Raw genomic sequence first — 12,165 nt, 5'->3', positions numbered from 1 at the left:
CATTAGGTTATTACAAATCCTTTAGCAACCGTATTTTTCCGTAATGATTTGGTCACTGACTTTTTCTATAGGGATTCTTTTAACAGAAATGACATAGAACCTTGAAGTTCAAAATTGCTCTTTTAGAGCTATGCCATATAGCTTTGTGCCCAACAATGCAGGAGTTTTTAGGATATAGGTTCAACTAGTGAATTGGTCAATTTTAACCGAGTCTTTGAACCATACATCGCCTATAATGTGACCTTTAACCCTTTTTCATAGTCTTTAAAATGTAGACAGACTCTAAATTGTGCATGATCAGCATAAACCAAATCCTACATGAAAAGCTACACAATCATTCATCAAGTTCATGCAATAAATAAAAGCTCAAAGAGTGCCTTATGCCAAATAGACCCATTTGCAAATGACTGGACATGACTTCACATGAGATTTTGAAATGTTATGGTCATAAACACATAGAACCAGTACAAAGCATTCAAGGAAAAAAATGAGGAAAAGGGAAAAAAAAAAAAAACTGAAAAAAAAATGGACAGAATTTTCTATTTCCTTTTTTTTTTTCATTAAATTGACAAATAAAGCAGCAAATTAAAACAAAACGAAGAAGGGGAGAAAAAAAATTAACAGAAGTAACTTTGGCACTAGGAAAAAAATTTTCAACATAAAAACTATCCTAGATATGCAAAGTTATAGATTATGCCATACTACATATACCAATTGCATTCCTGAGATACTCAAACCTAGATGCATCTAAAGGTTTGGTAAATAGATTAGCCAATTAGTTTTCAGTAGACACATAAGCAAGAGATACCACCTGATTTTCTACCAAGTCACGGATAAAATGATGACGAATGTCTATGTGCTTGGTCCGAGAGTGTTGAACTGGATTCTTCGATATGTTGATGGCACTTGTATTGTCACAGCAGATACTCATCATTGCTTGAGTAAATCCATAATCGGCTAGGAGTTGTTTCATCTAGATCAACTGTGTGCAGCAGCACCCTGCAGCTATGTATTCTGCCTCGGCAGTGGATAAAGCAATTGAATTTTCTTTCTTGCTCATCCATGACACCATATTCGTGCCGACATAAAAGCATCTACCAAAGGTGCTTTTTCGATCATCTGCATTTCCAGCCCAATTTGCGTCGTAGTAACCTGCAAGTTCTAGATTTGTATCTCTAGAAAAACAAACACCAAAGTTAGCAGTTGCATTTACATATCGGAGTATACGTTTGACTGCTGTCATGTGAGATTCCTTTGGGTTGGCTTGAAATCTTGCACATACCCCTACACTGAATGATAGATCGGGTCTGCTGGCTGTGAGATAGAGAAGGCTTCCAATCATGCTTCGATACATTGTTTGATCAACGGATTTTCTAGACAAGTCAGTACTTAGCTTTACACTTGTACTCATAGGAGTGCGAGCATGACTTTTGCCGTCCATGCCAAATCTTTTGACCAGATCTTTAGCAAACTTGGTTTGTGAGACATAAATACCTTTGCTGGATTGCTTAATCTAAAACCCCAAAAAGTAAGTCAACTCCCCAATCAAACTCATTCCAAATTCTATCTTCACTTCCTCAGACAAAGTGTGTGCCTGAGCGTCAATCGTGGCACCGAAAATGATGTCGTCAACATAGATCTACGCAATTAGCTTGTGCTCACCTTTTCTCCGGATGAATAAGGTCCGATCAACCTGTCCTCGGATGAAACCTTGATTGCGAAGATATGTAGTGAGCCGTTCATACCATGCTCGCAGGGCTTGCTTGAGTTTATAGACATGATGAGGAAATTGATGATCTTGAAAGCCTTTAGGTTGCTTTACATATATTTCTTCCTGGAGAATTCCGTTCAAAAATGCACTTTTGACATCCATCTGATACAATTTAATCTTGAGAAGATATGAAATACTTAGCAGAATTCTAATGGATTCCAACCTTGCAACAGGAGCAAAGGTTTCATCAAAATCAACTCCTTCAACTTGAGTATATCCCTGAGCTACTAGTCGAGCCTTATTGCGCACCACAGTACCATGCTCATCAGATTTATTCTTGAAAATCCATTTTTGTGCCAATGACATTGTGATCTGTTGGCCTTGGTACCAGAATCCATACATCATTTCAGGTGAATTGGTTCAGCTCGTCATGCATGGCAGTTACCCAGCTTTCATCTTCAAGTGCTTCAGTAACTTTCTTGGGTTCCAGTTGAGATAAATAGCGGGAATATGACATTTGATTAACTACCCTATTTCTCAGTCGTCTACCTTCATTAACAATGCCCAACAAATTTTCTGGAGGATGATTGAGCTTAACCCGAGAGGAAGGTTCTTTGGTTATGATATCCGGATGTGGGGACTGAGGTGTTTCTCTGACTTCTTCAGCTTGAGATGTTTCTTTGACTTCTTCAACTTGAGGTGAGTGCCCAATATCTTCAGAGGTATATGATCCAGTGGTGTCATTAATATCAGGAATGTCTTTAGAGATGCCATTTCCTTGATTATTAACTTCAGCTTGTTCCCCCTCAGTTTGATCAATGATCGATTCATCATCAATTACAACATTAATCGATTCCATAACCACTTTTGTCCTGGTATTGTATACTCGACTAGCTCGACTAGTGGTGGAGTATCCAAGAAAAATCCCTACATCACTCTTGGCTTCAAACTTCCCCAGGCTTTCTCTATCACGGAGAATATAGCACTTGCTCCCAAACACTCGGAAGTACTTCACTGTTGGCTTCTTCCCTCTCCAAAGTTCATATGGAGTTTTGTCTGTTGTGGGGCGGAGAAACACACGATTTATGATATGACATGCTGTGTGAACTGCTTCTCCCCATAAATGTTGAGCTAATTGTTTAGAGTGGATCATGACCAGAGCCATTTCTTGAATCACTCTATTTTTTCGCTCAACGACCCCATTCTGTTGTGGAGTAATAGAAGAAGAAAACTCCTGTTTAATTCCAAAATTTTTGCAGAATTCTTCAAAACTGGAATTTTTAAACTCTCTGCCATGATAGCTTCTAATTCTCTGTATAGAGCAGTCTTGTTCAACTTGTATCCTTTTAAACAACATAGTGGCTTGATCAAATGCTTCTGATTTCTCTCTAAGTAAACTGATCCAGGTGTGCCGTGAGTAATCATCCACAATCACTAGAATGTATTTCTTTCCTCCCAAGCTGGCTGTCCGTGTCGGACCCATAAGATCCATGTGAAGAAGCACCAAGTTTCTGGATGTACAAATACCCGAGGTTTTCTTATATGGATTTCTTGTTTGCTTACCTAGCTAACATGGTCCACATTTTCCTTTCTCCAGATAGTTGATTTTGGGTAAATGATTAATAGCTTCTTTCTTAGCTATCTTAACTAGATCATGATAATTCAAATGTCCCAACCGTTGATGCCACAATTCTCCAATGTCTAGAGAAACTTTTTGACATTTAGTCTGCATGGTTGGAGAGATACCATAGCAATTATCAGATGTCCGATCTCCTCCCATTAACCATTTTCCTTGAGCATCGAATATGCTACATTCTTTCTTTGAGAATTGTACTACAAGATCATTATCACAAAATTGACTGATACTCAGAAGATTTGCTTTGAGCCCTTCCACATATAGCACGTCTTGAGGAGAAGCTACACCAGGAACTTCCACAATCCCTTGACCTATTACCTTAGACTTACTGCCATCCCCATAGGTAATGTTTCCATTTCTGCCTTTTTTGAGCTCCTTAAAAAATATCTTGTCACCTGTCATATGTCGAGAACATGCACTATCCAAATACCACAAACATGAATTAAGCACACTTAAGGCAGTATGAACAACTAGACGTAGATTATCTTTCTTTTTAACTTAAACTTGATTTTTCTGAACTTTATCAGTTGTGAGAGGAAAATTTTTCAAATCAGAACAATTAGACAGAGTAGATAATTTTTCACTAATAAGTTTTACTTGAGCAGTTAACACCAGCAATTGTCTGCCAATCCCAGGTTCATCTTTCTTGGGAGCATTTTATGTGGACCATGGTTGTCTTGCTCTAAGCTGAAAACAGTTTGGAGGAGTATGTCCAATGATTCCACAGTAATGACAGGTGGGAATGAACTCAGATTCAGACACTTTCTTTTGAGGAATTTTGAACTGAACTTTTCTCTGCCTATCCAGAGACACATCTTTAGGTAAACACCCAGACTTAGTATCAACTTCTTTCATCTTGGGTTTAACAAACATAATTTTTGAAGTAGAAGCAGCATTTGATTTCGAACGTACAAACTTCTCAAAACCTAATCCAGACCTATCATTTGAAGATTTTTGATCATGTAACATCTTATCAAGTTTAACACTTGAAAATTTGTTAAGGTGACTTTTTGACTCATTCAACTCTTTTTCTAGGAACCTAATTTTTTCAATTAAGTTTTCATTCTCTGTCTCTTCACATTCTTTTTATTCAGCTGACTCAGATTATTAAACTCCTGAAACATTTGATTATAAGCAGTTTGTAGATCATACTCATTATCAGATTCACATTCAGAAACATCTTGCACACCTGAGGTATATGACTGATTACCATATGAAGCAGTAAAGGCTAAGTAGTTAACATTTTCTTCTTCATCTTCTTCAGAGTCATCATTATCTGACTCATCACTTTGAGTCACATTAAATGCCTTACCTTTTAACTTTTTCAAATTCCCACAATCAGCACGGATATGACCAATACCTCCACACTCATGACACTTACGACCACGAGGAACTTTGTCTTTCTGATCAAAGACATTTCTGTCTTGGGAGTTTTCTCTACCTTCATGTCTAGCATTCACAGGTTTTTTATGATCCTTACCTTTAAAATTCTCAGATCTAGGTTTGACAAATTTTCGAAACTTCCTAACAATCAAGGCAATTTTTTCATCATCTCCTAAATCCTTACTGGATGAATCTCTAGATTTTTCTTTAGGAGTTTTGATCTTAAGAGCAACATTTTTTGAGGTTTTTGACTGGGTTAACAAAAGCTCAAAGGTTTGCAGTGAACCTACAAGTTCCTCTACTCTCATTTTTTCTAGATCTTTACTCTGTTGTATGGCAGCAATCTGGGGAATAAACTTAGCAGGTAGAGATCTCATAATTTTCTTGATTATTTTAGCATCAGATATTTTCTTCCCTAAATTTATAGTATTGTTTCTAATGACGCTAAGCTTAGAATAAAATTCATCAAATGTCTCATCCTCTTCCATCCTAATCTCTTCAAATTTTGAAACCAACATCTGAAGTTTTGAAGCTTTAACAACTTGAGTTCCTTCATGAGTAATTTCCAATGTTTCCCATGCTTCTTTAGCTATCACACATCGAGAAATTCTTGAGAATTCTTCCATGGAGATAGATGTGAATATGGAATTTAAAGCTTTGCCATTTGCAGAAGAGTCACTCTTTTCATTCATAGTCCATTCAACAATTGCTTTAACCAGAGGAGTCCATCAAGTTTCAACACTATGCCAAACATCTACGGATTTGAGATATGCTCTCATATGGATTTTCCAAAAAGAATAATTTGATCTGTCAAAAACGGGAAGAGAATTTGGTGCAATAGTATGAGACATTTTATGAGGAGTCTAGGATCACACTTAGGAAATAAATCCAAACAAGTGAACCCGCTCTGATACCAATTGAAAAACTAATAAGACTCCAAATTAAACAATCATGTGCGGAAATAAATCAACAATCAAGAAACACAAAGATTTGTTTACCAAGAGGAAACCATTTAGACAACGTTCTAAATGTAAAACCTCTCCGGGGCAGCCAAACCCAGGAAATCAACTAAATCAGTAGAATAACAAGAAATATCTTAATGTCGAAGACTTACATAACCTATGCATTTGACATTCAAGTATACTAGACAAGTGACCCACTTATCTGCTACGGCAGTAGTTCTTCCAGAACATCTGGATTGTTCCTTCTACATGATCTCTCTTCACCGGAACTCCGGTTGACTTCGATTTCTCCAGCTCCTTTCTTAGCCCAAAATATCTTAAAACCTAATTAGAAATCATAACTATACTTCTATGCATAGTTTCAAATATATAGACCATGGACTCCTAGTCCAGCTAAAATACAAATTCAAATACTAACAACCTTATATGCTACAAGGCGTCCGAACGGTTAGTAAGCTCGTCCGAACGAGAACTAGTTTCTACATAGAAATTTCATGCAATGCACTAGACGTCCGAACGACATGAATGACCGTTCGGACGAAACTAGGTGAAAATCGCTAACTCTAGTTCTCTGGAGCGGTGCGTCCGGACGGTGATGCAGACGAGACTTCAGACGTAGCTCTCGGGTTTCTTGCATAGCAATCTCGTTCGGACGGTGGTGCAGACGAGACTTCAGACAAAGATCTCGGGTTTTCTTGCATATCAATCTCGTCCGGACGATGGTGCAGACGAAGCTCTCGGGTTTCTTGCATAGCAATCTCGTCCGGACGATGGTGCAGACGAGACTTCAGACGAAGCTCTCGAGTTTCTTGCATAGCAATCTCGTCCGAACGGTGTTGCAGACGGGGCTTCAGACGAAACTTTCTGGAAAGATTTCATTCTTCTCGTTCGGACGTAGTGCAAACGAGCCTTCAGACGAGACCCTGTGTGATTCACCTATTTAGCTTATTTTTTTGCTATCTTGCACACTGCACATTCAAACATGCTAATTAAACACAAATATTTTGTTCACACGAATCCAGCCAATTCAACAACTCTTGAACTAACAGGTTTATTTAATAATATCTAGATATGATCTTAGTGTAATTAAAACCAAATCATTCATTTAAATACCATATATATGACGTATAATTAGCTCAACTTAATCACTATGATACAATTAAATCTACAGCCACATTTGTGATTCAAAATTACGGAAAAAATGCAAAATTAGTTGTTGTAGTTTATCTAATTTACAATTAGTTCTATGTAATATAAAAATGAACTCAAATGTCCTTGAGTTATTCCAAAAATAAAAAATTAGTCCTTATAGTAAAATTTTGTCTACTAATTTAACAGATTCCGTTAGTGTGACACTAACTTAAATCAAACAAGTATCACAACTTTATTAGCTCTAACGTTTCACGCTATCAAAATCTGTTAAGTCAGTGAACGCAATTTGACTGTAAGGACTAAATTGTTTTTATAACATACCTGAAGAAACTTTGAGTTTATTTTAATACCGCGGGGAGTTAATAGCAAATCAGATAAACCACAAAGATTAATTTTGTATTTTTTCCCAAAATTAATTAGAATAAACTACAAGCAAAAAAGAAGAGTAAGATACAAATATAATTATTAAAAGAAAATTTTGGATTTTATTTTTGTTTCAGAGCAGTCAAACCCTAGAAAAAGAGCAGCGATGAGAAAGCATAGCAGAGCCGGGAGGGTGAGCGAATTACGACTCCCTCCTCCACGCCCCCTTTGTCCTTCCCCCTCAATTTTCCTGCCTCCACCATCGATCAATCAACGTGCATGTGTCAATGGTCCTCGGGGCGCTTTCTAGCTGCGGATAGCTGGTCGGCGGTGGTGCGTGGAACGCGTGAGGGTGTGTTGGGTTTTTATTATTGTATTTTTGTTGCTTTTAAATAAGAATGTATTCTTTCTACATCTGCTTTTAGTAGTGATCTATGGGGTGAGGTTTTATTCGTTTTCTTAGGTTTTGTTTTCACGAATCCTTTAGAATAACGAAATTGGTTTCCAGTCGGTCTTTTGTTTTCTTATGGTTCTATTTCTAAGAGCAAGACATCGACTAATGACAGAGGAGTTATCAGGCATAAAGAAGAATTGTCACTATAGTGGAAGCAGCGAAGGGGATTGCGATTGATAAAGCACTAGTAGCGGAGATATAAACGTGATTCCATCGAAACTTTGAAACAATTGGATCAAATAATAATAATTTTCTATAATAATAATAATAATAATGACTTTCAATTGCTCTTTATTTCACAATTCACTTGACAAACTCTTCATTTTGAATGTCGTTGGCTTGTAATCATGCACGATCAGGTGAGTTTTGATCAGTCCACAAATAGCATAAATCGTACTCGTTTCTCTTGGGGTCTAGAAAACATGCACCAGTTGTTCTAATCTTCCAAGTGCAATTCACGCATTCATCACCTCTAGCGTAGTCGTAGATATTAAACCAATGGCTTTGATTTTTCCACGTAAATCTACAAAAGAATAGTGTAGTCCCCCAGAAGTTTGGTGTAAAGTTGAACTCAAAGAAGCCATTTGGTTTCAGTGTGTGGACACCAAGATCGTCGTTCTTTGATTTACAGGCAAGGGTAAGAGGCAATCCATGGCCTAAATCATTAATGATTTTTACAGTTTTTGGGTGATGTTTCCCAATTCCTGCAACATTATTAAACTCAATCACAGACAACGTAAGCCACATTAGTAGAAACACTGCAAGTCTACTGAATGAGATCATGGTGTTTTATAAAAAAAAAAAAAAAAAAATCGGAGTGACTTTCAAATGGTGTCTAGGAACTGTATATATAGTGGTGGAAATTACTGGCGAAAGACCATAAAAAAAAAATAAAAAAAAAAACCAAAAAACTCTTTAACATATACTATTTGAAGGAAATATGAACAAATCACGTAGTGAATACCTAATTATTTACTAAAAAAATGGGGTGTTAATTAAGTTAGGTTCTATTTACATTTGCTAATAGAACCTAACAAATATGCTCTTTTGAGCATTTTTTGTTTTAATTTGTTTTTTTCTGACAGCTTTAATTAACCGTTTCATTTGGCATTATGTAAAAACAACACTAGTTTAGGTACGTAATGCCGTTCAAGTTTACTTATGTCAAATTGTTTCAGTTATAGCTCTAGTATATTATATGGTCAGAGAAAGTGAGTGTTATGGTTATTGGTTCCCCAAAGAAAATATGTCTTATTTAAAAGCCAAAGAGATATATACACCCCCATTTGGCCAAAACGGATCATTCGAACTCCTCAATTTTTTTTCTTCTAAATTTAAAAGTTTTATTTTTTTTTCCATTTGAATTGGCCAAACCACCCTCAATGGTCGTAAGAGCCACCCTCAAATATGCTCAAATGGCCATGAGTGGTTTCGGCCACCCCATCTTATATTTTTATATTTAGTGTTTTGTTATATTTTTAAATTTTTATTGTTATTTTCTATTGTAATTTAAACAGGTCATAATATTTTTTTTGTTTATGTGGCCCACTAACAAATTATGTCAACTTTTCTTGGGGAAGAGGCTTTTTTTTCTTTCTTTCGTTTTTTTGGTGTCTACGAGACGGAGTGTTTAGTCACTTTTGAAACCCCACTGAACTATTTATCAGGACCTCAAACCATATGTACCAATTCATAATTTTTTTCTTAAATCTAATCGAAGGATTCAAAGTAAGCCATAAAGTGTGCATATTTTACTAATGGGAAAAATATCAAAAAGCCCCATCAAATACGAGGTGTGTTTTATAAAATCCCATAAAATTACAAGTGTGACCGTTTGATAACCGTTTGATACGTCAAATTACCAAAATGTGGCAAAAAGGCCATGTCGTTAGGCAATCTTGTCAGTTTTGATGGAAAAGTGGTAAGGTGCCTTGCAAGTGACCACTTTGTCTCATAAGTTGCCATAATACCCTTCTTTTTACTTGTGATCTTCTTGCATGGTAATTGTTGTGTTCTACATAAACACTAGGTTTAGTGTTTGCTATCACCTCCAACCAAATCTAGGGCCACCCCAATCTTTGGGGAGGCTCACCAGTGGCAGCCATCCCTTTTTTCTTTCTTTTTTTTTTAAAAAAAATAAATAAATAAAACAGACATTTTTGACACACTTTGGTAGTTTGATGTATCACTTTCGCACACTTTAAATTTATTGGGGCTATTTCAAAAACGATTGTTAGTTGAAATGGCTTTTTTATATTTTTTTTCCTAAATTTAATTGAAGGATTCAAAGTAAGCCATCAAGTGTTCATATTTTATTAATGGGAAAAATATATATATTTTTTTTTAAAAAAAAGGCCTCCTCAACTACCAGGCATTTTCATTAAAGCCCCATAAAGTTACAAGTGTAACAATTTGATACATCAAACTACCAAAATTTGGCAAAAATGCCACGCCATTAGATAATCCATGAGTTTGGATGGAAAAGTGGTCGCATGAGCACTTCGACTCAAAACTTGCCATAATGCCCTTCTTTCACATGTGATCTTGCATGGTAATTGCAATGGTGTACACAAACACTTGGTTTACTCAGCATTGTCAATGTTCCCGCTAGCTACCAATGGTATCTCCCCTAAAATTCCAAAACAATGACATTGTCCCCAAAATGCTGGCAAAAAGACAAAAATTACCTAAAAATTTTTAGTTAGACAAAAATATCCTTATAATTTTTTTTAAAAAAAAAAAAAAAAAAAAAAAAAAAAAAACTCTAAAAAAGAAAATACTTGTTTTTTTTTTTTTTCTTTTTAGTTTTTGTTATAATTTTAAGATTAAAAAAAAAAAAAATCAAGGATATTTTTGTCTTTAGGGGAGGAGTGGGGAGGGGATATTGACATTGTTTTGTTAGTTTATGAGAGAGGTTAACATAATTAGTAGTTTGAGAGACATTGACAATGAAGTAGTAATTTGAGAGGGAAAAATGTATATTTTCCCCTTACTTTTATTGGTCTACAAATGAACATGGCATATGCCTGTTAAAGTATTGATTAAGTGATTAAATTTACATCTTCCTATCCGCTTAAGCTTTTGAGATTATTGGTAATTTAACATGGTATTAGAGCTAGGGGTTCTGGGATCGAACCTTGACTCCGTCAATTTATCCCATTTAAATTTAATATTCCACGTGTTGGACAACCAACTTATGACAAATAAACAATCAATAAAAAAGTTATCAAGTATAAACACTTCTCTATCGAATAACTAGCAAAAATATTCATGTTGAAGAATCTATTAGTCAACCAACTTAAAAGGCAAATATGCCCATTGAAGATTCAACAAATACATATCATTGTAATGCCTTCAAAAATTAGAGCTAACAACAGCTTCATGGGCCGAAAAACAAAGCCACCAACAACACCAAAGCACTTTACAAACAGCATCAACAACATGTCACCAACCACCACCAAGAATTTAAGGTTGCATGTTCATTCATTCATGAGATCCCTGCAAGAATTTAAGACTTTTCGACTCCTAGAAATATATAAATCTCCAAAAAGCCTGGAAAGCTATTCTTGGTAATTTCATATTTCTTATTTTTTGTTTGTGTAGTGTGACATAGGGAAACCAGTGAAGACCAAATGATGATATTGGCATCTTACAATGTAAGGAATTATGATACAATTAGGAAAAGAGATAGATGGGTTTTCCTCCAATAAAATGATTAATTTAATATCATGTGATCTAATGGAACACGTATCAGATATTTGTTAAACTAATGATTAAGTGATTAAATTCACATCTTCCTATTAGCTTAACCTTGTAGGGCAAATGGTAATTTAACATGGTATCAAAGCCATAGATTTTGGAATCGAGCATTGACTCCACTAATTTATCCCTATTTAAATTAAATATTCCACATGTTGAGCCTCACCTATTAAAAAGGGGGTGGTAAACTAATGATTAAGTAATTAAATTTACCTCTTCCTATCAGCTTAAGTTGTTGGGACAAGTGGTGATTTAACAATCTTAAACTGATAAGAACAAATACTACACTTGATCTTAGCCAAAAGACTGAGAAAGGTACACAAACAGAGCTCTAGTTATTATGGCCAATATTTCTATTCGAAAAAAGTATTTTTATATACAATAAGCACATTGCTATAATGATTTCTTAGAAGGATTTAATCCTCTACCTATAATGAAAGATTTCAAGGAGAATAGACATGGTACTCATTATTTATATGAAAAAGAGTCAACTTGAAATTTAGAAAGGGAAAAAAAAAAAAAATAGACTATAATTTTATTTTTATTTTGAATTTGATCAATACTTCAAGGATCTATGGGTCAAGAGTACACGGATTTATGTCATTGCACGCAAAACACTACCTCAATTTTGTTGGCTTAGCCACTATGAACATCAAGCCCACAAGAAGTATCACCACTGTGATGCATTCTATCGAAAGTTTGACACAATTGGATCAAATAATAATAATAATAATAATAGTCATGC

At 35.4% G+C, this 12,165-nt stretch overlaps 1 protein-coding gene and 1 pseudogene across 1 annotated transcript; both read right to left on the bottom strand.

The window, feature by feature from the left end:
- Positions 1 to 3,278: 3,278 nt before the first annotated feature.
- Positions 3,279 to 5,107, bottom strand: LOC132181884 (uncharacterized). The gene is made up of 3 exons (XM_059595114.2): positions 4,708 to 5,107; positions 4,447 to 4,623; positions 3,279 to 3,742 (listed from the first exon to the last, which is right to left on the bottom strand). Exons 1-3 carry the CDS (start codon positions 5,105 to 5,107, stop codon positions 3,279 to 3,281), a joined length of 1,041 nt encoding a protein of 346 aa, XP_059451097.2.
- Positions 5,108 to 11,595: 6,488 nt separating this feature from the next.
- On the bottom strand, positions 11,596 to 11,739 carry LOC132183454 (U2 spliceosomal RNA; annotated as a pseudogene).
- Positions 11,740 to 12,165: the final 426 nt, after the last annotated feature.

Source organism: Corylus avellana, chromosome 5, assembly GCF_965113065.1.
Source record: "Corylus avellana chromosome 5, dhCorAvel1.hap1.2, whole genome shotgun sequence".
NCBI lineage: Eukaryota > Viridiplantae > Streptophyta > Magnoliopsida > Fagales > Betulaceae > Corylus > Corylus avellana.
The sequence above is the reverse complement of the archived record's forward strand: the minus strand, read 5'-3'. Positions and strand labels throughout refer to the sequence as shown.

What these genes read in the sequence shown, in the direction of transcription:
- LOC132181884 (XM_059595114.2), bottom strand. Translation starts at nt 5,107, where the DNA reads ATGAGATCTCTACCTGCTAAGTTTATTCCCCAGATTGCTGCCATACAA. An exon ending in TAAGTGTCATGAGTGTGGAG is followed by an intron (nt 4,624 to 4,707) that starts GTATTGGTCATA and finishes GTGATGAGTCAG; the next exon opens with ATAATGATGACTCTGAAGAA. An exon ending in TCAGGAGTTTAATAATCTGA is followed by an intron (nt 3,743 to 4,446) that starts GTCAGCTGAATA and finishes GACATATGACAG; the next exon opens with GTGACAAGATATTTTTTAAG.